Source organism: Nipponia nippon, unplaced genomic scaffold (assembly GCF_047370975.1).
Source record: "Nipponia nippon isolate SJK-2023a ecotype South Korea unplaced genomic scaffold, ASM4737097v1 scaffold_46, whole genome shotgun sequence".
Lineage (NCBI taxonomy): Eukaryota > Metazoa > Chordata > Aves > Pelecaniformes > Threskiornithidae > Nipponia > Nipponia nippon.
This window is the reverse complement of record NW_028262365.1, coordinates 1175598-1196007: the sequence shown is the minus strand read 5'-3', so window position 1 is coordinate 1196007 and position 20410 is coordinate 1175598. Positions and strand designations below refer to the sequence as shown.

Here is a 20410-nt window from a genome sequence, read left to right as displayed (position 1 = left end):
GTCCCCAACCCCATCACCCCCCTGGCCTAATGCAGGGTGTCCCCAACCCCATCACCCCCCAGCCTGACACCGGCTGTCCCCAACCCTGTCACGCCCCAGCCTGACACCGAGTGTCCCCAACCCCATCACCCCCCGGCCTGACACTGAGTGTCCCCAACCCTGTCACGCCCCAGCCTGACACTGAGTGTCCCCAACCCCATCACCCCCCCGGCCTGATGCAGGGTGTCCCCACCCCTGTCACCCCCCGGCCTGACACCGCGTGTCCCCAACCCCATCACCCCCCAGCCTGACACTGAGTGTCCCCAACCCTGTCACCCCCTGGCCTGACACCGGCTGTCCCCAACCCTGTCACCCCCCGGCCTGACACCGAGTGTCCCCACCCCTGTCACCCCCCGGCCTGACACAGGGTGTCCCCAACCCCATCACCCCCCAGCCTGACACTGAGTGTCCCCAACCCCATCACCCCCCGGCCTGATGCACCGCATGTCCCCACCCCTGTCACCCCCCAGCCTGACACCGAGTGTCCCCAACCCCATCACCCCCCTGGCCTGACGCAGGGTGTCCCCAACCCTGTCACCCCCCAGCCTGATGCAGGGTGTCCCCACCCCTGTCACCCCCCGGCCTGACACCGAGTGTCCCCAACCCCATCACCCCCTGGCCTGATGCAGGGTGTCCCCACCCCATGTCACCCCCCTGGCCTGACACCGCGTGTCCCCAACCCCATCACCCCCTGGCCTGACACCAAGTGTCCCCAACCCCATCACCCCCCGGCCTGATGCAGGGTGTCCCCACCCCTGTCACCCCCCAGCCTGACACTGAGTGTCCCCAACCCCATCACCCCCCGGCCTGATGCAGGGTGTCCCCACCCCTGTCACCCCCCGGCCTGACACCGCGTGTCCCCAACCCCATCACCCCCCAGCCTGACACTGAGTGTCCCCAACCCTGTCACCCCCTGGCCTGACACCGGCTGTCCCCAACCCTGTCACCCCCCGGCCTGACACCGAGTGTCCCCACCCCTGTCACCCCCCGGCCTCACCCAGGGTGCCCCCAACCCCACCACCCCCCAGCCTGACACTGAGTGTCCCCAACCCCATCACCCCCCCGGCCTGATGCACCGCATGTCCCCACCCCTGTCACCCCCCAGCCTGACACCCAGTGTCCCCAACCCCATCACCCCCTGGCCTGACGCAGGGTGTCCCCAACCCTGTCACCCCCCCAGCCTGATGCAGGGTGTCCCCACCCCTGTCACCCCCCGGCCTGACACCGCGTGTCCCCAACCCCATCACCCCCCTGGCCTGCTGCAGGGTGTCCCCACCCCATGTCACCCCCTGGCCTGACACCGCGTGTCCCCAACCCCATCACCCCCTGGCCTGACACCAAGTGTCCCCAACCCCATCACCCCCCCGGCCTGACGCAGGGTGTCCCCAACCCCATGTCACCCCCCCGGCCTGACACCGAGTGTCCCCAACCCCATCACCCCCCTGGCCTGATGCAGGGTGTCAGCAACCCTGTCACCCCCCCAGCCTGACGCAGGGTGTTCCCAACCCTGTCACCCCCCACCCTGTCACCGAGTGTCCCCACCCCGTCCCCGCCCGCCTTGCCGTGACACCGAGGACAAAGACCACCGGGAGCAGCCGAAGGCTCTTTATCCCCGGAGAAGCCAACACCGTGGGGTGACGCCCGCTGGCACCAGCCGGGGGGGGTACGGACACCGCGGGGGGCACCCCGCTGCCGCGCTCGGGCGGGGGGGACGGGACGGGACGGGGGGCAGGCTGCCGGCGAGGGGCACCCCTGCACCCGAGCGGCTGGGGGGGCTCAGGGACCCCCATGGCCTCAGGGCCCCCCCCCCTCAGACCTTCTTCCGCTGCGGCCGCACCCTGGGGAAGAGCTGGGGGAGGGGGAGGGTGTCAGCGGGAGGGTCCCCCCCCCGCCCCCCCAAGACCACGGGGCATGGAGGGGGCAGGGAGGCCACGAGACCCGTGCTCAGGGCCACCGAGGGGCCCTGGGGACCGTGGGGGCTGTGGGTGCCCACCCCCCCCCGCTCCCCGGGGCTGTGGGGTGGTGGCCATGGGTGCTGTGGCACCCTCCTGGGGCTGTGGGTGCTGTAGGTACCCCCCTGGGGCTGTGGGGGCTGTGGGTACCCCCCTGGGGCTGTGGGGTGGCTGTGGGTGCTGTGGGACCCCTCTGGGGCTGTGGGGGCTGTGGGTACCCCCCTGGGGCTGTGGGGTGGCTGTGGGTGCTGTGGGTCCCCCTCGGGGCCATGGGTGCTGTGGGACTCCCCTGGGGCCGTGGGTGCTGTGGGTACCCCCCTGGGGCTGTGGGGTGGCTGTGGGTGCTGTGGGTACCCCCCTGAGGCTGTGGGGGCTGTGGGTACCCCCCTGGGGCTGTGGGGTGGCTGTGGGTGCTGTGGGACTCCCCTGGGGTTGTGGGGGGGCTGCGGGCCCCCCTCGGGGCCATGGGTGCTGTGGGTACCCCCCTGGGGCTGTGGGGTGGCTGTGGGTGCTGTGGGTCCCCCTCAGGGCCGTGGGTGCTGTGGGTACCCCCCTGGGGCTGTGGGGTGGCTGTGGGTCCCCCCGGGGCCGTGGGTGCTGTGGGTAACCCCGTGGGGCTGTGGGGTGGCCGTGGGTGCTATGGGTGCTCCCCCAGGGCTGTGGGGTGGCCATGGGTGCTGTGGGACTCCCCTGGGGCCGTGGGTGCTGTGGGTACCCCCCTGGGGCCGTGGGGTGGCCGTGGGTGCCGTGGGTAGCTGTGGGGTGGCTGTGGGCCCCCCTCGGGGCCGTGGGTGCTGTGGGTACCCCCTGGGGCTGTGGGTGCTGTGGGTACCCCCTGGGGCTGTGGGGTGGCCGTGGGTGCTGTGGGGTGGCAGTGGGTGCTGCGGGCCCCCCCCGGGGCCGTGGGTGCTGTGGGTCCCCCCCACTCACCCCAAAGTAGTTGCGGGGGACGTAGCCCTCGTGGCCGTAGAGGGACCCCCACCACCAGTCGAGCTCCTCTGGGGGCTGGCGGCGCAGGACGGTGACGGGCTCGCCCTCGCGGAAGGAGAGCTCGTCCCCGAACTCGGCGCTGTAGTCCCACAGCGCGTACACCACCCCGCTGTTCAGCACCCCCATGCTCTGCTCCACCTCTGCGGGGACGGGGACGTCAGCGCCCCCGGGCCCCCCCGGCACCCCCATGGCACTGCACCCCCAGCACCCCCTGCCCTGAACCCCCCAGCACCCCCAAACCCCCCCAGCACCTCCGTGGCACTGCACCCCCGGCACCCCCTGCCCCCAACCCCCCCAGCACCCCTGGGCCCCCCCAGCACCCCCATGGCACTGCACCCCCTGCTCTGAACCCCCCCAGCACCCTCGTGGCACTGCACCCCCTGCCCCCAACCCCGCCAGCACCCCCGGACCCCCCCAGCACCCCCAAACCCCCCAGCACCCCCATGGCACTGCACCCCCTGCCCCGAACCCCCCAGCACCCCCGGACCCCCCAGCACCCCCAACCCCCCAGCACCCCCGTGGCACTGCACCCCCAGCACCCCCTGCCCCAAACCCATGCCTGTCCTGATGTCCCCTCCCAGTACCTGCACCCCTCCCAGTACCCCTTCCCAGTATCCATATCCCCCATACCTCTGCTCAGTACCCGCTCCCAGTACCTGTCCACCCCTGGTGCCCCGTCCCAGTATCCATGCCACCCCAGTACACCCTCCCAGTATGTGCATACCCCCAATACCCCTTCCAGTACCTACACCATCCCAGTACCCGCTCCCAGTACCTGTATAACCCCGATACCCCTTCCCAGTACCCTTATAACCCCCAGTACCACCTCCCAGTATCCATATAACCCCAATATGCCCTCCCAGTACCCATAACCCCCAGTACCCCCTCCCAGTACTTGTATACCCCCAATACCCCCTCCCAGTACCCACACTTGCCCAGTTTCCCCTCCCAGTACCCATACCACCCCAGTATCACATCTCAGTACCCATACCCCCACTCCCAATATCCATAGCCCCCAGTACCCACTCGCAGTACCCCATATCCCCCTGATACCCCGTCCCAGTACACATATTCCCCATACCCCCTACCAGTATTCATACCTGCCCAGTACCCCCTCCCAGTATCTGTATCATCCCAGTACCCCCTCCCAGTACCCATATCCCCAATACCTGCTCCCAGTACCAATATCCCTCCTCCCAGTACCCATACCATTCCAGTATCCCCTTCCAGTACGCATAGCCTGCCCAGTGTCCCCTGCCAATACCCATATTCCCCTGATGCCCCCTCCCAGTACCTATATCCCTCCTCCCAGTACCCATACACCCCAGTACCCCCTCCCAGTACCCCCAGCCTGCCCAGTACCCCCTCCCAGTACCCACAGCCTGCCCAGTGCCGCCTCCCAGTATCCATATCCCCCTGATAATGCCTCCCAGTACCTATATCCCTCCTCCCAGTACCCATATTCCCCTGATAACACCTCCCAGTACCTATATCCCTTCTCCCAGTACCCATACCCCGATACCCCCTCCCAGTACCCATATTCCCCTGATACCCCCTCCCAGTACCTTTATCCCTTCTCCCAGTATGCATAGCCTGCCCAGTGCCCCCTTCCAGTACCCATATTCCCCTGATAACACCTCCCAGTACCTATATCCCTCTTCCCAGTACCCATACACCCCAGTACCCCCTCCCAGTACCCATATTCCCCTGATACTCCCTCCCAGTACCTTTATCCCTTCTCCCAGTATGCATAGCCTACCCAGTGCCCCCTCCCAGTACCCATATTCCCCTGATAACACCTCCCAGTACCTATATCCCTCTTCCCAGTACCCATACACCCCAGTACCCCCTCCCAGTACCCATATTCCCCTGATACTCCCTCCCAGTACCTTTATCCCTTCTCCCAGTATGCATAGCCTGCCCAGTGCCCCCTCCCAGTACTCATAGCACCCTATACCCCCCCAGCACCCATACCCGCCCAGTCCCCCCCGCAGTAACCAGACCCCCACCCCGTTCCCATGCACTCCCAGTGCCCCCAGTGCCCCCCGCGCCCCGGTACCAGTGAGGTAGTTGTAGCAGTCGGCGTAGCCCTCCCGGTACGGGTCGCACTTCTCCACGGCCAGGCTGCCGTCGCTGGTGGTGGTGGCGAAGATGGCGGCGCCGTGGCGCACCAGGGCCACGCACACCCCCGTGTCGTTGCACGAGGCGGCGCAGTGCAGCGGCGTCCTGGAACCAGTGGGGGGGAGGGGGGGGGTGAAATTTGGGGGGGGGGGGGGGGGGGGGGCTCCCCTGGGGCCCCCTGCGGTGTCCGGGGGATGAGGGACCCCCCCGTCCCCGTCCCCCAGTTGCGGGGGGTCGGGGTCCCCCATCCCTCCCCAAGCACCGAGGGCGCTCGGGCCGTTATTGGGGATCACTGGAGGCTGGCAAGGATTATTGGGGTCCCCGTCCCCCTCCCCAGTCATGCCGGGCTAACTGGGGCTAACTGGGGCTAAATGGGGTCCCCATCCCTCTACCCTGCTCACCCAGCGTTGTTTATTGGGGTGCCTGTCCCCCTCTGTCCCCGTCCCCAACCGCCCCAGGCTCTGGGGGGTATTGGGGTCCCCGTCCCCGTCCACACCATGGCTGTGGGGTCCCCCGTCCCCCCGCCCCGCGTCCGTGGGTCCCCGTCCCTGTCCCACCAGCCGTGGCTGTGGGGTCCCCCGTCCCCCCGCCCCGTGTCCGTGGGTCCCCGTCCCCCCGCCCCGTGTCCGTGGGTCCCCGTCCCCGTCCCACCAGCCGTGGCTGTCAGGGGAGTTGACGTTGGCCCCGCTGGCGATGAGGAAGTCGACGATGCCGTAGTTGGCGCCGCAGATGGCGTTGTGCAGCGCCGTGATGCCCTCGTCGTTGGGTTGGCTGGGGTCGTTCAGCTGGGGACACGCACGCCTGTCCCCACGCTGCCACCCTCGGCCACCCCCGCTGCCACCCCCGGCCCCTGCCACCCCTCAGCACCAGGCACTGGGCTCTGCCTGTCCCCCTGTCCCCCATCACCCTGTCCCCCCATCCCCCAGCCCCTTGTCCCCCTGTCCCCCATCACCCTGTCCCCACTGTCCCCCAGCCCGTCCCTGCCAGTCCCCGCCACCCCGTCCCCCATCCCCTTGTCCCCACCGTCCCCCAGCCCCTGTCCCTGTCCCCGTCCCCCATCCCCTTGTCCCCACCCTCCCCAGCCCTTGCCACCCCATCCCCTTGTCCCCCTGTCCCCCATCCCCTTGTCCCCACTGTCCCCCATCCCCTTGTCCCCGACCCCCTTGTCCCCACCCTCCCCAGCCCTCACCACACCAGCCCCTGTCCCTGCCACCCGCTGTCCCCTGTCCCCCGTCCCACCTCAGCCACCGCCTGCTGCACCACGTCCAGCTCCCCGGTCAGGGCCGCGTCCAGCAGCAGCACCAGGGGGTTGAGGCGCACGCGGGCCCCGGGGCGCCTGCGGGGCGAGGAGGGGTCGCGCAGAGCCGAGCGCCGCTCCTGCGGCAGCCAGGGGGTCAGGGGGGCCGGGGGACACCGCCAGGGCACCCGGCGCTGTATGGCGCCCCGGGGACCCTGGGGACACCGCCCAGGGCTCCCGGTGCTGTACGGCGCCCCGGGGACCCTGGGGACACCGCCAGGGCACCCAGTGCTGTACGGCGCCCTGGGGACCCTGGGGACACCGCCCGGGGTGCCCAGTGCCGTGTGGCAGCTGGGGGACCTTGGGGACACGTCCCAGGGCACCCAGCACCCTATGGCACTGAGGGGACCTTGGGGAGACCTCCCTGGGCACCCAGTGCTGTACAGCACCCAGGGGACCTTGGGGACACCTCCAGGGGCACCCAGCGCTCTATGGCACCCAGGGGACCTTGGGGACACCTCCCAGGGCCACTGGTTGTCACCAGAGTGCACCAGGAGACCCTGGAGCACCCGCGTGGCACGTCTGGTGGCACCAGGCACCGCGTGCCATCTCCGGGGACGCTGTGGGACCCCCGGCACCCCAAGGGACAGCACCGCTGGGGGCTCCAAGGGACACTGGGGGACACCCGGCCCCAAGGGACGCCGGGCACCGCGTGGCACCGCGGGGACCTCGGGGACCAGAGCCGCTTACCGGGGTGGGTGCCGGGCTGCTGGGGGACTGCGGCGGGGGGCTGTGGCGGGACGGCCGGGCCTCGGGGGCCGCCGGAGTCGGGGGTGGCAGGTCGGGCGAGGCGCCGGCGTCCCCGGGTGCCGGGGGCTCGTCGCGGCGGGGCGGCCGGTGCAGAAGGCGGGTGATGAGCTGCTGGTACTGACGGGTGCGGGTGGGTGGCAGAACCGGGCCCGGGCTTTGCTCCATGGAGCCGCGGCGTTTGAGGGGCCGCGGCATCTCGGCCAGCACCCGCGCCACCTCCTCGAATTCGGGGACCCGTTGGGCTTCGGGGGGCAGCAGGGGCTGCAGGCGCGTGGGGCTGAGCGGCCGCTCCAAGCCCTCCGCCTCGCCGCCCTGCAGCAGCCGCTCCAGCTCCGGTTCCCCCGGCTCCGGCGGGACGGTTTCGGGGGGCGCGGGGCGCCCGGCTCCTGCGAGGTGGTTGGGGGTCAGGGAGCTCCAGCGCCCCAAGCCCCATGGACCCCCCCCCCCAAAAAGCGCCTCAGCCCTGTCCCCCCTCCCAGCACCCTCACGCTGCAGCCCCCCAAACCCACGTCCCGCTGCCCCCCTCGACCCCCCAAAAACCCCCCAACCCCCCACCCCCAGGCACCTCACCTTCACCCCCGGGCGGCACCGGGGGGGCTTGGGGCAGCGCCGGGAGCTGGGGCTGCTTTTGGGGCGCGCGGGGGCCGGCGGCGGGGACCAGCGGAAGCCCCCGGGGGCCACCGACCCCCTGTTCCCAAAAAGCGTTTTGCAACTTAAAAATCATAGAGAGGGGGAGGGGTTTGTGGCGGGGGGGGCGCCCGGCCTGGGGGGGCACGGGGATGCGGGAGACGGGCTGCTGGGAGAAGTGCCAGCCGCGGGGCAGGGTGCCGGCCGCCGAGCGTCGAAAGGGCCCCTCCGCCCGCCGCTCGCCCGCCAGCGGCGACACCTTGTAGTTGCGCGGCAGCGTGGAGCTGTGGCCGCCGTAGGCGCCGTCCTGGGAATCAGGCGGGAAAGAAGGCGTCGGGGAGGGAACCGCTGCCCAGCGACCGTGGGTGGGCCACCGTCCCCGGCGTGGGTGGGCCACCGTCCCCGGCGCTCACCTTGCCCTGTCCGCCGGCTGCGTCCAGGCTCGATTCGCGCCAGGGCGCCAGCGCCGGCCGCGGTCCCGGCTGCCCCTCGCCGCCGCCTGGGAAGGAGAAGCGGGAAGGGGCCGCGGAGCTCAGCGCCGCGCGGGGGGAACGCGGCCACCCCGCCACGGAGGCGGCTCCCAGCACCCCGCACCCGGCCCGGCAGCCTCGGAGCCCGCCTAGAAACGGCCTTAACCCCCCCCCCCCAGCACCCAAACCGACACCCGCAGGCCCCCCCAGCACCCACTTCAGATGCCAGCCCCCCCCCAGTGCTCCCCCATCTCACGGTCGTAGCCCCCCGAGCCGGGGGCTTTCTTCTCGTAGGCCACGTCCAGGTCGGACTCGTTCCAGCTCTTCTGCGGTCGCCGCTTGATCACGAGGTCATCTTGGGGGGGGGGGGGGGGGACAGGGGCTGAGGGGACCCCCCCGGCACGGCCCAGCACCCCCCACCCCAGCCCCAGGCCCTCAGGTTGGGGTACAGGGGATGGAGGGGGGCACCCCAGGGTGGGGCGGGAGCGCCCGGGGAGGGGGACGCCCTGGGGTGGCTCGGGGACACCCGGGGATGGGGACACCCGGGGATGGGAGAGAGACACCCTAGGAGAGCTTGGGGACACCCCGGGATGGGAGATACCCCATGATGGGGACACCCAGGGATGGGGACACCCGGGGATGGGTTGGGGACAACAGGTATAGGGACACTCCGGGATGGGGACACCCTGGGGTGGGACAGAAGCACCCTGGGACAGCTTGGGGACACCCTGGGGTGGGGGATACCCCATGACGGGGATCACCTAGAGATGGGGACACCTTGGGGTGCGAGATACCCCATGATGGGGTCACACTGGGATGGGGACACCCGGGGATGGGGACACCCAAGGGTGGGGGAGACCCCATGATGGGGTCACACTGGGATGGGGACACCTTGGGGTGGGTTGGGGACACCTGGGGATGGGGACACCCTGGGATGGGGACACCCGGGGATGGGGACAGCTTGGGGTGGCGACACCCTGGGATGGGACAGAGGCACCCTGGGACACCTTGGGGACACCCCGGGGTGGGGGATACCCCATGATGGGGTCACCCTGGTGTGGAGACACCTTGGGGTGGGTTGGGGACACGCAGGGATGGGGACACCGAGGGATGGGGACACTGAGGGATGGGGACACCCTGGGGTGGGACAGAAGCACCCTGGGACAGCTTGGGGACACCCCGGGGTGGGGGACACCCCATGATGGGGTCACACTGGGATGGGGACACCTGGGGATGGGGACACCCCAGGGTGGGGGACACCCCATGATGGAGTCACACTGGGATGGGGACACCTTGGGGTGGGACAGAGGCACCCTAGGACACCTTGGGGACACCCCGGGGTGGGGGATCCCCCCCGATGGGGACACTGGGACGGGGACAGGAGCACCCCAGGACGGGGACGCGGCAGGATGGGGACCCCCCCCACCCCCCCCAGCCCAGGGACCGTCCCCCCGCGCCGCGGTGGCCTTACCCTGCGCCCGGAAGGTGCCGGCGGGAGCGCCGAGGGAGGGGTACAGCCCGTGCGCCTCGTAGGGCGGGGGCGCGGGGGGCCGGGGCGAGGGCACCCGCTCGGGGAAGAAGACGGGACCCTCGCCCGGCCGCGGGGACCCCCCGAGCCCCAGGAGCTCGTAGGGCCGGGGGGGCCGGGGGGAGGGGGCTCGCCCCCCCGGGCTGGGCAGCGGCAGCCCCTCGTAGGGCACCGTCAGCACCTTGGGGCGAGGCGAGGGGGCCCGATCCTCCCCCGGGAGGTAAAGGGGGGTACGGGGGGAAGCGGGGCGCCCCAGGGGCTCCCCCGGCAGCTCCGGGCTCTCCGGTGCCAGGCTCCTCCGGCCGAGCGGCGAGCGGGTCCGGCTGGGGCTGTACGGCTCCTGATGGGGGGGGGGGACAGCGGGTTGGGGGGGGGGGGACACAACAGGGTGCCCCCCCAGGTGTCCCCCAAGCGCCGGGTCCTACCTTGGGGGGTCCGGGACCGTCGGTCCAGAGGGACTCGAGTTGGCGGGAGAGCTCGTCCACCTTGGCCACCGCCGTGTCCAGCTCCACCTGCTTCAGGTCCATGTGCTGCATGGCCAGGGCTGGGGGGGACGGACGGACGGACGGCCGTGGGTGGGGGTCAGGGTGCGGCCCCCAAGGGCTCCCGCGGCCCCCACCCCCACTCACACTGGAAGGTGAGATCCAGCAGGTCCTGGGCGCTGCGCAGCCGCTCGCTGGCCATCTTGGCACCTGGGGAGGGGGCGGCCTGAGGGTGGGGGGCACCCATCCGCCCCCCCCCCCCCGCACCCCAATCCCCTGGGAAGGCGGGGGAGCGCGGACGTGTCCCCACCCGCCTCGGGATCATCCTCCTCCTCCTCCTCCTCATCATCATCGTCATTAGCGGTAATTAATCCACGGCAAGGAGCGGGCGCCGCCCGCCGCCCCCGGGGCAGGGCCCTGGGGTGGGGGTGGGGGTGGGGGGTGCACCCTCCCTGCTGGAATTGGGGTGCCAGGGCCCCCCCTTTCCGCTGGGGTCCCCGGGGGGGGGGGGGAGGGGGGGGGCTGCCCCCCACGGAGAGGGGAAGGGGGGGATTTGGGGTGTCGGGGGGCCCCCCCGCGCCTGGGAAAGGGGGGGGGTGGGGTGTTGGGGACCCCCCACCCCGAAAGCGCCGCGGCCCCGCCCGGGCGGCCCCACCCGCCCTCGCCCCCGGGGAGACGGGGACGGGCCCCAGCGCGCCCCGGGCGGGCGGCGAGACGGCAGCGGGGCTGGGAACGCAGCGGGGCGCCCGGGCACCCATGGGTGCTCCCCCCCCGCACCCCAAATCCGACCTGGGCACCCATGGGTGCTCCCCAACCCCCCCCCCGCACCCCAAATCCGACCCGCGCACCCAAGGGTGCTCCCCCCTGCACCCCAAATCCGACCTGGGCACCCATGGGTGCTCCCCCCGCACCCCAAATCCGACCCGGGCACCCAAGGGTGCTCCCCAACCCCCCCGCACCCCAAATCCGACCCGGGCATCCAAGGGTGCTCCCCAACCCCCCCCCCCCGCACCCCAAATCCGACCCGCGCACCCATGGGTGCTCCCCAACCCCCCCGCACCCCAAATCCGACCCGCGCACCCAAGGGTGCTCCCCACCCCCGCACCCCAAATCCGACCCGCGCACCCAAGGGTGCTCCCCCTGCACCCCAAATCCGACCTGGGCACCCATGGGTGCTCCCCCCCCGCACCCCAAATCCGACCCGGGCACCCAAGGGTGCTCCCCCCACACACCCAGCACCCCAAACCAGACCCAAGCACCCAAGGGTGCTCCCCACCCCCTCCGCACCCCAAATCGCACCCAGGCACCCAAGGGTGCTCCCCCCTTCCCACCCAGCACCCCGAATCCAACCCAAGCACCCAAGGGTGCTCCCCAATCCCCCTCAGCACCCCAAATCGCACCCAGGCACCCAAGGGTGCTCCCCAACCACCCCAGCACCCCAGACTGGACCCAAGCACCCAAGGGTGCTCCCCAAGGACCCCAGCACCCCGAACCGCACCCAGGCACCCAAGGGTGCTCCCCACCCACACCCAGCACCCCAAACCGGACCCAGGCATCCGGGCACCCAAGGGTGCTCCCCAAGGACCCCAGCACCCCAAACCGCACCCAGGCACCCAAGGGTGCTCCCCAACCACCCCAGCACCCCAGACTGGACCCAAGCACCCAAGGGTGCTCCCCAAGGACCCCAGCACCCCGAACCGCACCCAGGCACCCAAGGGTGCTCCCCAGCCACCCCAAACCGCACCCAGGCACCCAAGGGTGCTCCCCACCCACACCCAGCACCCCAAACCGGACCCAGGCATCCGGGCACCCAAGGGTGCTCCCCAAGGACCCCAGCACCCAGACTGGACCCAAGCACCCAAGGGTGCTCCCCACCCCACCCCCAGCACCCCGAATCGGACCCGCGCACCCAAGGGTGCTCCCTCCCCAACCCGGCACCCCAAACCAGACCCAGGCACCCAAGGGTGCTCCCCACCCCCCCAGCACCCCAATCTGGACGCAGGGACCCCCCCGCCCCCAGCCCCACGGGGGGGTCGGTACCTGGTGGGTGCTGTGGGTGCTGTGGGTGCCGTGGGTGCCGGTGACGCGCCCGCGTCGCCGCGGCCTCTACGCCCAATTCCAGAGTGCTGGATCACGCGGGGGAGGGTGCTGAGCGGGGGGGGGGGGGGGGGGCCGCGCCCTGCGCCCCAGGGTGCTGGGGTGGGGTGGGGGGCAGGGCCCACGGGGGGCGGGGCCCACGGGGAGGGTTCCCACGGGAGGGGGCAGATCCCGCGGGGGGGCAGGGAGATCCCACGGGGGGGGAGATCCCACGGGGGGGGCAGGGAGATCCCACGGGGGGGGGGGGGTCCCACGGGGGGGGTCCCACGGGGGGTCCCACGGGCGGGAGGGAGGAATCCCACGGGGAGGGTTCCCACGGGAGGGGGCAGATCCCGCGGGGGGGCAGGGAGATCCCACGGGGGGTGGGGGGTCCCGCGGGAGGGGAGCAGGGAGATCCCACAGGGGGGATCCCACGGGGGGGGATCCCACGGGGGGGGGGGTCCCACGGGGGGCGGTTCCACGGGGGAGGGAGGAATCCCACAGGGAGGGTTCCCACGGGAGGGGGGAGGGGAGATCCTACGAGTGGGGATCCCATGAAAAGGGAGCAGATCCCACGGGGGGGGTTCCCGCGGAGGGGGGTCCCACGGAGGGGGGGCAGATCCCACGGGGGGGACACCCACGGTGGGGGGGGGGTCGCACGGCGCGGGGGGTCCCATGAGTGGGGATCCCACGAGAAAGGGGCAGGTCCCACGGGGGGGGGAGGGGGGTCCCACAAGGGGGGGGGGTCCCACGGGCGGATCCCACGGGGGGGACCCACGGAGGGGGCGGGTCCCACGGGGAGGGGGTGGTCCCACGGGCGGATCCCACGGGGGGGACCCACGGTGTGCGGGGGGAGGGAGTCCCACGGGGGGTGGGGGCGGGTCCCACGGGGCGATTCCACGGAGGGGGGGGTCCCACGGAGGGGGCGGGTCCCACGGAGGAGGGGGTCCCACGGGGGGGGGTCCCACGGCTGGATCCCACGGAGGGGGGGGGGGTGTCCCACGGAGGGGGCGGGTCCCACGGAGGAGGGGGTCCCACGGAGGGGGCGGGTCCCACGGCTGGATCCCACGGCTGGATCTCACGGAGGGGGGGTCCCACGGAGGGGGCGGGTCCCCCGGGGGGGGTCAGGTCCCACGGGGGGGTCATGGGGGCGGGTCGGGGGGTGCAGAGTCCCGGGGCTCCCCCCGCCCCCGCTACCTGCAGCGCCGGCGCCTCCCAGCCCCGCCCGTCCCGTCCCGTCCCGTCCCGTCCCCGGTCCCGTCCGGTCGGGCGGGCCCCGGTGCACGCCGGGAGCAGCCGTCCGGGCCTGACGACCCCCCCCCCCCCCGGGGCTCCCGCCGCCCCCCCGGGGTCTCTGCACCTTTAAACGCCGCCGCCGCCCGACCGGATCGCGGCCACGCCCACCGAGGGGCGGGGGAGAGGGGGCGTGGCCCCGCGGTAGGCCCCGCCCCTCCCGGCCGCCGGACCGCACCAACTGCCGCGCGGGAGGGGGGAGGGGGGGGAGAGCCCCCGCGCTGAGCCGCTGGGTGGGCGGGGCCGGGGGCGGGGCCAAGCGGTGCACGCGGCGGCATGGAGGGTGCGTGGGGGGACGCGGGGGGACACGGGGGGGCATTGGGGGACATGGGGGACATGGGGGGCGCGGGGGGACATTGGGGGGGGCATCGGGGACACGGGGGGACATTGGGGGGACAGGGGAGGGGCATGGAGGGGACACGGGGGGACACCGGGGGTCGGGGGGGGGGGGGCATAGGGGGAGCGTGGGGGGGACACGGGGGGCATTGGGGGACATGGGGGGGGCACTGGGGACATGGAGGGGGACGTGGGGAGGGAGGGGACACGGGGGGACATACGGGGACGGGGGGGACACAGGGGGACGTTGGGGGTCGTGGGGGGACATAGGGGATATGGGGGGGCGTGGGGGGGACACGGGGGGCATTGGGGGACACTGGGGACATGGGGGGCGCGGGGGGACATTGGGGGGGCATCGGGGACACGGGGGGACATTGGGGGGACAGGGGAGGGGCATGGAGGGGACACGGGGGGACACCGGGGGTCGGGGGGGGGCATAGGGGGAGCGTGGGGGGGACACGGGGGGCCGTGGGGACATAGGAGGGACACTGGGGTGGCGGGGGGGGACACGGGGGGGGGGGCTCTGGGGGCTCACGGGGGGCCACAGCGGGGCTGGGGGCCCATGGGGGGGGGGTGGCAGCGTGGCCCCCCCCCCCCCAGCTGTGACCCCGTTGTCCCCAGGGCCGCTGCGGTTCCGGTGTCCCCCCGAGTTCGAGGCGGTGACGCCGCAGCCCCCCCCCGGGCTGGGGGGGGCGGCGCTGGGGGACCCCGCCCCCGAGCTCTGGCTCATCCCCCCCCCCGCCGGCTTCTGCCCCGAGAGGCCAGGGGGGGGGGACGGGGACATCGGGGGGGGACGGGGACATCGGGGGGGGGGGGGGGGTGACACCGGGGTGGGCTCAGGGAGGTGGCAACGCCGCGGCGGGGGGGGCGGTGGTGGCACCCGGGGGGGGGGACGAGGCCGGTGGCAGCGCCATGGGGGGGACAGGGGTGGTGGCAGTGCCACGGGGGGGGGACAGGGGTGGTGGCAGTGCCACGGGGGTGGTGGCAGTGCCATGGGGGGGGACGGGGTGGTGGCAGTGCCACGGGGGTGGTGGCAGTGCCATGGGGGGGGGACAGGGGTGGTGGCAGTGCCACGGGGGTGGTGGCAGTGCCATGGGGGGGGGACAGGGGTGGTGGCAGTGCCATGTGGGGGGGGACAGGGGTGGTGGCAGTGCCACGGGGGTGGTGGCAGTGCCATGTGGGGGGGGGGACAGGGGTGGTGGCAGTGCCACGAGGGTGGTGGCAGCGCCAGCAGCCGTGTCCCCCCCCCCTCACCGCCCCGTCCCCGCAGCCTGGAGGGCTGCACGGTGCCGCTGGCCGGCTGCGGGCAACTCCAGCCCCCCGGTGACGGTGACGGTGACAACCGGTTCTACGGGCTGCGGGGGGGCCCGGGGGGGGCCGGTGACGTCCTCCTGCTGGCCCCCGACCACCCCGCCGGCCTCCTGGCCTGCGCCCCCCCTCTCCGTGGTTGCCTCACCATCACCGAGAGCTTCGGGCCACCCCCCGGCGGCCCGGTGGCCAGCCCGGCGGCCAGCCCGGCGGCCAAGAGGAAGAAGAAGAAGAAGAAGACGACGAAGGAGCCGCCGGAGGCACCCGAGGTGGCGACCCCGGGGAGGGCAGCGCCCGCTGAGGAGGGGGAGCGCGGGCCGGGCCCCCCCGCTGACGTCGAGGTGGCCCCCGCGGAGCCCGAGGTGGCCAAGAGGAAGAAGAAGCGCAAGCGGGAGCGGCCGGCGTGAGCGGGGTCCATAAACGCCCTTTATTGTAAAAAGGATTTGGGGGGGGGCGGCCGCTCATTTGGGGACCTTGAGGAAGGGCTCGTGCAGGGCGTCGTAAAGCCGCTTGGCCTGGGGGGGGACACGGGGGGACGTGAGGGGGGGGCTGCGGGTCCCCTCCGGGTCCCCGTCCCCCCCCCCGCCCCGGGTCCCCTCGTCGCTCACCTTCTGGGGCCCGACGCCGGGGCAGAGGGACAGGTCCTCCCTGGTGGCCCCCGCCATGGCCGCCAGCGACTGCGGGAGGGTGAGGGGTGGGCGAGGGGGCGAGGGGACGCGTCCCCATCCCCCACGTGTCCCCAGGGGAGGTGGACGTGTCCCCCACGTGTCCCCCACGTGTCCCCAGGGGAGGTGGCGTGTCCCCCATGTGCCCCAGGGGACGCGTCCCCATCCCCCACGTGCCCCCAGGGAGGTGGCGTGTCCCCCATGCATCCCCGGGGAAGGTGGCGTGTCCCCCACGTGCCCCCAGGGGACGCGTCCCTGTCCCCCACGTGTCCCCAGGGGAGGTGGCGTGTCCCCCATGTGCCCCAGGGGAGGTGGCATGTCCCCCACGTGCCCCCCAGGGAAGGTGGCGTGTCCCCCACGTGCCCCCAGGGGACGCGTCCCTGTCCCCCACGTGTCCCCGGGGAAGGTGGCGTGTCCCCCGCGTGCCCCAGGGGACGCGTCCCCATCCCCCACGTGCCCCCAGGGGACGCGTCCCTGTCCCCCACGTGCCCCCAGGGAGGTGGCGTGTCCCCCACGCGTCCCCGGGGAAGGTGGCGTGTCCCCCACGGGTGACTCACCCCGAAGGCGGTGAGGAGGCTGAGCGCGTCCGTCTTGTTCACCGATTTGACGCTGGTCAGGCAGTCGGTCATCTGGGGGGGGAGGGGGACAAAGGGGGGGTCAGGGGACAGCGGGGGTCCCCAAGGAATTGGGGTGCGGGGAGGGGACGTAGCTCACCCGGGAGAGGAAATCCTGCTCCACCCGCTCCTTCAGCAGATCGGGCGGCTTCTGCTCGTAGGCTTTGTAGGTCTCCAGGTAGCGGCCGGCCTCCTCGGGGCTGGGGGGGGCACGGGAGTGGGCGGGGGGCACCCACGGGTGGCAGCGGGGTCCCCCGCGGGTGGCAGCGGGGACAGCCCCTACCTCCAGGCCAGCAGGAGGGTGCAGTCGGCCAGGATGCAAACCTTCGCCAGCTCCTTCAGCGCCTGGTGCGGGTCCTTCTGCAGCGGGGCAGGGGCCAGGGGACGGAGGGGACAGAGGGGACGGGGAGGGAGGTGAGCAGGAGGGGGAGGGGACAGGGACGGAGGGGACAGAGGGATGAGGAGAGGGAGGGGGTGGGGACAGGGACAGGAGAGTGAGAAGATGGGGACAGAGGTGCCCAAAGAGCAAAGGGACGGGGACGGAGGGGATGGAGGGGACCAGGAGAGGGAGGGGACGGGGACACAGGGACCAGGAGGGTGAGAAGATGGGGACAGAGGAGCCCAAAGAGCAAAGGGACGGGGACAGAGGGGAGGGAGGCAAGCAGGAGAGGGAGGGGATGGGGATGGAGGGGACAGAGGGACCAGGAGAGTGAGGGGATGGGGATGGAGGGGACAGAGGGACCAGGAGGGGGAGGGGAGGGGGACAGGGACAGGAGAGTGAGAAGATGGGGACAGAGGAGCCCAGAGAGCAAGGGGACGGGGACAGAGGGGATGGCAGTGACCAGAAGAGGGAGGGGACAGGGATGGAGGGGACAGAGGGACGAGGAAAGTGAGGGGATGGGGACAGAGGGGACAGAGGGACCAGGAGAGTGAGGGGACAGGGACAGAGGGATGAGGACAGCAAGGGGATGGGGATGGAGGGGACAGAGGGACGAGGAGAGTGAGGGGACGGGGACAGAGGGATGAGGACAGCAAAGGGACAGGGACAGAGGGACCAGGAGAGTGAGAAGATGGGGACAGAAGAGCCCAAAGAGTGAGGGGACAGGGACAGAGGGATGAGAACAGTGAGGGGACAGGAGAGGGAGGGGACAGGGATGGAGGGGACAGGGGGAGCAGGAGAGTGAGAGGACGGAGGGGACAGAGGGATGAGGAGAGGGAGGGGATGGGGACAGGGACAGGAGAGTGAGAAGATGGGGACAGAGGAGCCCAGAGAGCGAGGGGACGGGGACGGAGGGGACCAGGAGAGGGGACCGAGGGAGCAGGAGAGGGAGGGGACAGGGACAGAGGGAGCAGAGAGGGAGGGGACAAGGAGGGAGGGGACAGAGGGGAGAGGGATGGAGGGGAGACAGGGAGCAGGACAGCGAGGGGATGGGGACGGAGGGAGCAGGAGGGTGAGAAGACGGGGACAGAGAAGGCCAAAGAGCGAGGGGCCGGGGACGGAGGGGACAGAGGGATGGGGACAGCGAGGGGCTGGAGGGGACAGCGAGGGGACAGGGACAGCGAGGGGCCGGGGAGCCTCTCACCACGTCGACCTGGAGCAGCAGCAGCTGCAGGCCGTAGCTCCTGCCCAGGTGCCGCAGGCGGTCGTGGATGTAGCCGGGGTTGAGGTGGTGGTAGCGCAGGCTGGGGGGGGACGGGGACACACACACAGCGGGGACGGGGTGACGCCGAGGGGACACCCCGGCCCCCCGGGGACCCCCGGGACCCCCCGCTCACCTGAGGAAGAGGGCGCAGGTGCTCTGGCCCAGCACGTAGTCGGGGACGATGTCACCGAACTCCCAGGGGACGTTGCGGACGAACTTCAGCACCGGGTTACCCCGCTGCGGGCAGAGGGTGACGACGGCGGGGGCTCGGGAGGGTGGGGACGGTGTCCCCGTCCCCCGTCCCCCTCCTCGTCCCGGGGCACCAGGGCACCGTCCCCTCCCCGGTCCCACAGGGCCAGGCCACGGGCTCGTGTGCCCCGGGGGAGCGGGGGACGGCCCCCGTTGTGCCCCACGGCACCGGGGACGGATCCCCACCGTGCCCCGGGACACCGGGGATGGTCCCACGACACCGGGGACGGATCCCCCCCGAGCCCCACGGCACCGGGGATGCTCCCCCCCGAGCCCCACGACACCGGGGACGGTCCCCACCATGCCCCGGGACACCGGGGACGGTCCCCACCGTGCCTCACGACACCGGGGACAGATCCCCCCCCCAGTCCCACGACACCGGGGACCGGACCCCCGACCCGGGGATGCTCCCCCCCGAGCCCCACGACACCGGGGACCGGACCCCCGACCCGGGGATGCTCCCCCCCGAGCCCCACGACACGGGGACGGTCCCCACCACGGCCCACGACACCGGAGACCGGACCCCCCGTGCCCCACGACACCGGGGGCTGGGCCCCCAACACCGGGGACCGGACCCCACGACACCGAGGACGCTCCCCCCCCCGAGCCCCACGACACCGGGGACCGGACCCCCGTGCCCCAGGACACCGGGGACGGTGTCGTGTGTCCCCCCCCGTGCCCCACAGCACCGGGGGCTGGGCCCCCAACACCGGGGACCGGCCCCCCGACCCGGGGACGCTCCCCCCCGAGCCCCGGGGTGGCCCCCGCCGCCCCTCACCTGCCGGGGGCTGACGACGATGCCGCTGCTCTTGGCCCCCGGTCTGAGCACGGGGAGGGGCGGCAGGGCCCCGGGGCCGCCCCCGCCCGCCGCCGCCGCCGCCGCCGCCGGGGGGGCACCGCCGGGCTCCGGGGCCGGGGCTCCGGTCGCCTCCATGGCCCGGGCCTGCGACCCCCGCCCGGACCAGGCCGCGAGCGGGGTCAGAGGTCAGGGGTCAGCGCGGGGGGCGCCGGGAAGGCTCCTGTGCGGCGGGGGGGGGGGCGTGGACACGGCGCCCGCCCGCCCCCACCTCCCCGCGCGGCGATTGGGCGCCGCGCTGTCAATCAAAAGGCGCGGCTCCGCCTTCCCAGCGGGGTGTTAGCGCATGCGCGCTGGTCGCGCTCCCCCTACCGGCCGGGCCGGGGCCGCTCTGGTCGCTTCGGTCCTCCCGCCTCCATGGTGCTGGGCGGGGTTAGGACCCCTGGGGCCACGCCCCTCGGCTCGTGGGGGGGGGGACCCGGGGGCACTGGGGGCACTGGGGGACAGTGGGGACATGGCGGGGACCCCGAGGGCACTGGGGACACTGGGGGACACTGGGGCCACTGGGGGCCACTGGGGGGACACTGGGGACATGGGGGGGACCCCGGGGGCACTGGGGGACACTGGGGACATGGGGGGGACCCCAAGGGCCACCAGGGCCATGGGGGGGCCACCTGGAGAAGGATCGGGGGGACCCTGGCGGGCATTGGGGACACAGAGGGGGACCCCGGGGGTCACCAGGGACATGGGGGGACCCTGGGGGACACTGGGGCAGGACTTGGGGGGACCCTGGGGCACAGAAGGGGACCCTGCGGGACACTGGGGACACGGGGGGGACACCCTGGGGACACTGGGGAAGGACACGGGGGGGACACCCCAGTGGCCACCAGGGAGATGGAGTGGGGGGACCCCAGGGGACACTGGTGGGACCCTGGGGGGCACTGGGGACACGGGGGGGACCCTGGGGGACACCAGGGACATGGGGGGACCCTGGGGGCCACGGGGGCAGGACACACGGGGACCCCCGAGGGCCAGCAGGGACACGGGGGGGTCCCCAAGGGCCACCAGGGCCATGGGGGGGACACTGGAGACCACTGGGGACACGGCGGGGGGGACCCCTAGAGCCACCAGGGCAGGACCTGGGGGGACGCCAGGGGCCACTGGGGAAGGACAC

General features: G+C 72.9%; 3 protein-coding genes across 6 annotated transcripts; 1 reads left to right on the top strand and 2 right to left on the bottom strand.

Annotated features, from left to right (window-relative positions):
- Positions 1-1630: 1630 nt before the first annotated feature.
- On the bottom strand, positions 1631-13903 carry PPP1R13L (protein phosphatase 1 regulatory subunit 13 like). Of its 3 annotated transcripts, none has more exons than XM_087729736.1 (14): positions 13693-13903; positions 12297-12362; positions 10404-10466; positions 10200-10318; positions 9718-10114; positions 8503-8601; positions 8190-8275; positions 7720-8083; positions 7090-7535; positions 6342-6479; positions 5754-5887; positions 5041-5207; positions 2922-3121; positions 1631-1888 (listed from the first exon to the last, which is right to left on the bottom strand). In XM_087729736.1, exons 1-14 carry the CDS (start codon positions 13901-13903, stop codon positions 1850-1852), a joined length of 2529 nt encoding a protein of 842 aa, XP_087585862.1. In that variant the 3' UTR covers positions 1631-1849. The 3 variants fall into 3 exon arrangements, with proteins under 3 accessions (XP_087585862.1, XP_087585864.1, XP_087585865.1); XM_087729738.1 differs by having other exon boundaries at positions 12297-12382; positions 13693-13763; XM_087729739.1 differs by lacking the exon at positions 13693-13903 and adding an exon at positions 13530-13651 and having other exon boundaries at positions 12297-12382.
- Positions 13774-15711, top strand: POLR1G (RNA polymerase I subunit G). Its single transcript, XM_087729742.1, has 3 exons — positions 13774-13908; positions 14583-14721; positions 15232-15711. Exons 1-3 carry the CDS (start codon positions 13902-13904, stop codon positions 15674-15676), a joined length of 591 nt encoding a protein of 196 aa, XP_087585868.1. The 5' UTR covers positions 13774-13901; the 3' UTR covers positions 15677-15711.
- On the bottom strand, positions 15674-19492 carry ERCC1 (ERCC excision repair 1, endonuclease non-catalytic subunit). Of its 2 annotated transcripts, XM_087729740.1 has the most exons (8): positions 19219-19492; positions 18325-18428; positions 18132-18231; positions 16832-16908; positions 16649-16748; positions 16492-16563; positions 15878-15946; positions 15674-15784 (listed from the first exon to the last, which is right to left on the bottom strand). In XM_087729740.1, exons 1-8 carry the CDS (start codon positions 19372-19374, stop codon positions 15731-15733), a joined length of 732 nt encoding a protein of 243 aa, XP_087585866.1. In that variant the 5' UTR covers positions 19375-19492; the 3' UTR covers positions 15674-15730. The 2 variants fall into 2 exon arrangements, with proteins under 2 accessions (XP_087585866.1, XP_087585867.1); XM_087729741.1 differs by lacking the exon at positions 15878-15946.
- Positions 19493-20410: the final 918 nt, after the last annotated feature.

Coding starts and splice junctions, on each gene's coding strand:
- POLR1G (XM_087729742.1), top strand. Junction 14,722..15,231: donor GCCGGCTTCTGCCCCGAGAG/GCCAGGGGGGGG, acceptor CCGTCCCCGCAG/CCTGGAGGGCTGCACGGTGC.
- PPP1R13L (XM_087729736.1), bottom strand. CDS start 13,903: ATGCCGCCGCGTGCACCGCTTGGCCCCGCCCCCGGCCCCGCCCACCCA. Junction 8,602..9,717: donor CGGCACCTTCCGGGCGCAGG/GTAAGGCCACCG, acceptor CCCCCCCCCAAG/ATGACCTCGTGATCAAGCGG. Junction 5,888..6,341: donor TGCAGCAGGCGGTGGCTGAG/GTGGGACGGGGG, acceptor GCGTGTCCCCAG/CTGAACGACCCCAGCCAACC.
- ERCC1 (XM_087729740.1), bottom strand. CDS start 19,374: ATGGAGGCGACCGGAGCCCCGGCCCCGGAGCCCGGCGGTGCCCCCCCG. Junction 16,909..18,131: donor TGCTGCTCCAGGTCGACGTG/GTGAGAGGCTCC, acceptor GCCCCGCTGCAG/AAGGACCCGCACCAGGCGCT. Junction 16,564..16,648: donor AGCAGGATTTCCTCTCCCGG/GTGAGCTACGTC, acceptor CTCCCCCCCCAG/ATGACCGACTGCCTGACCAG.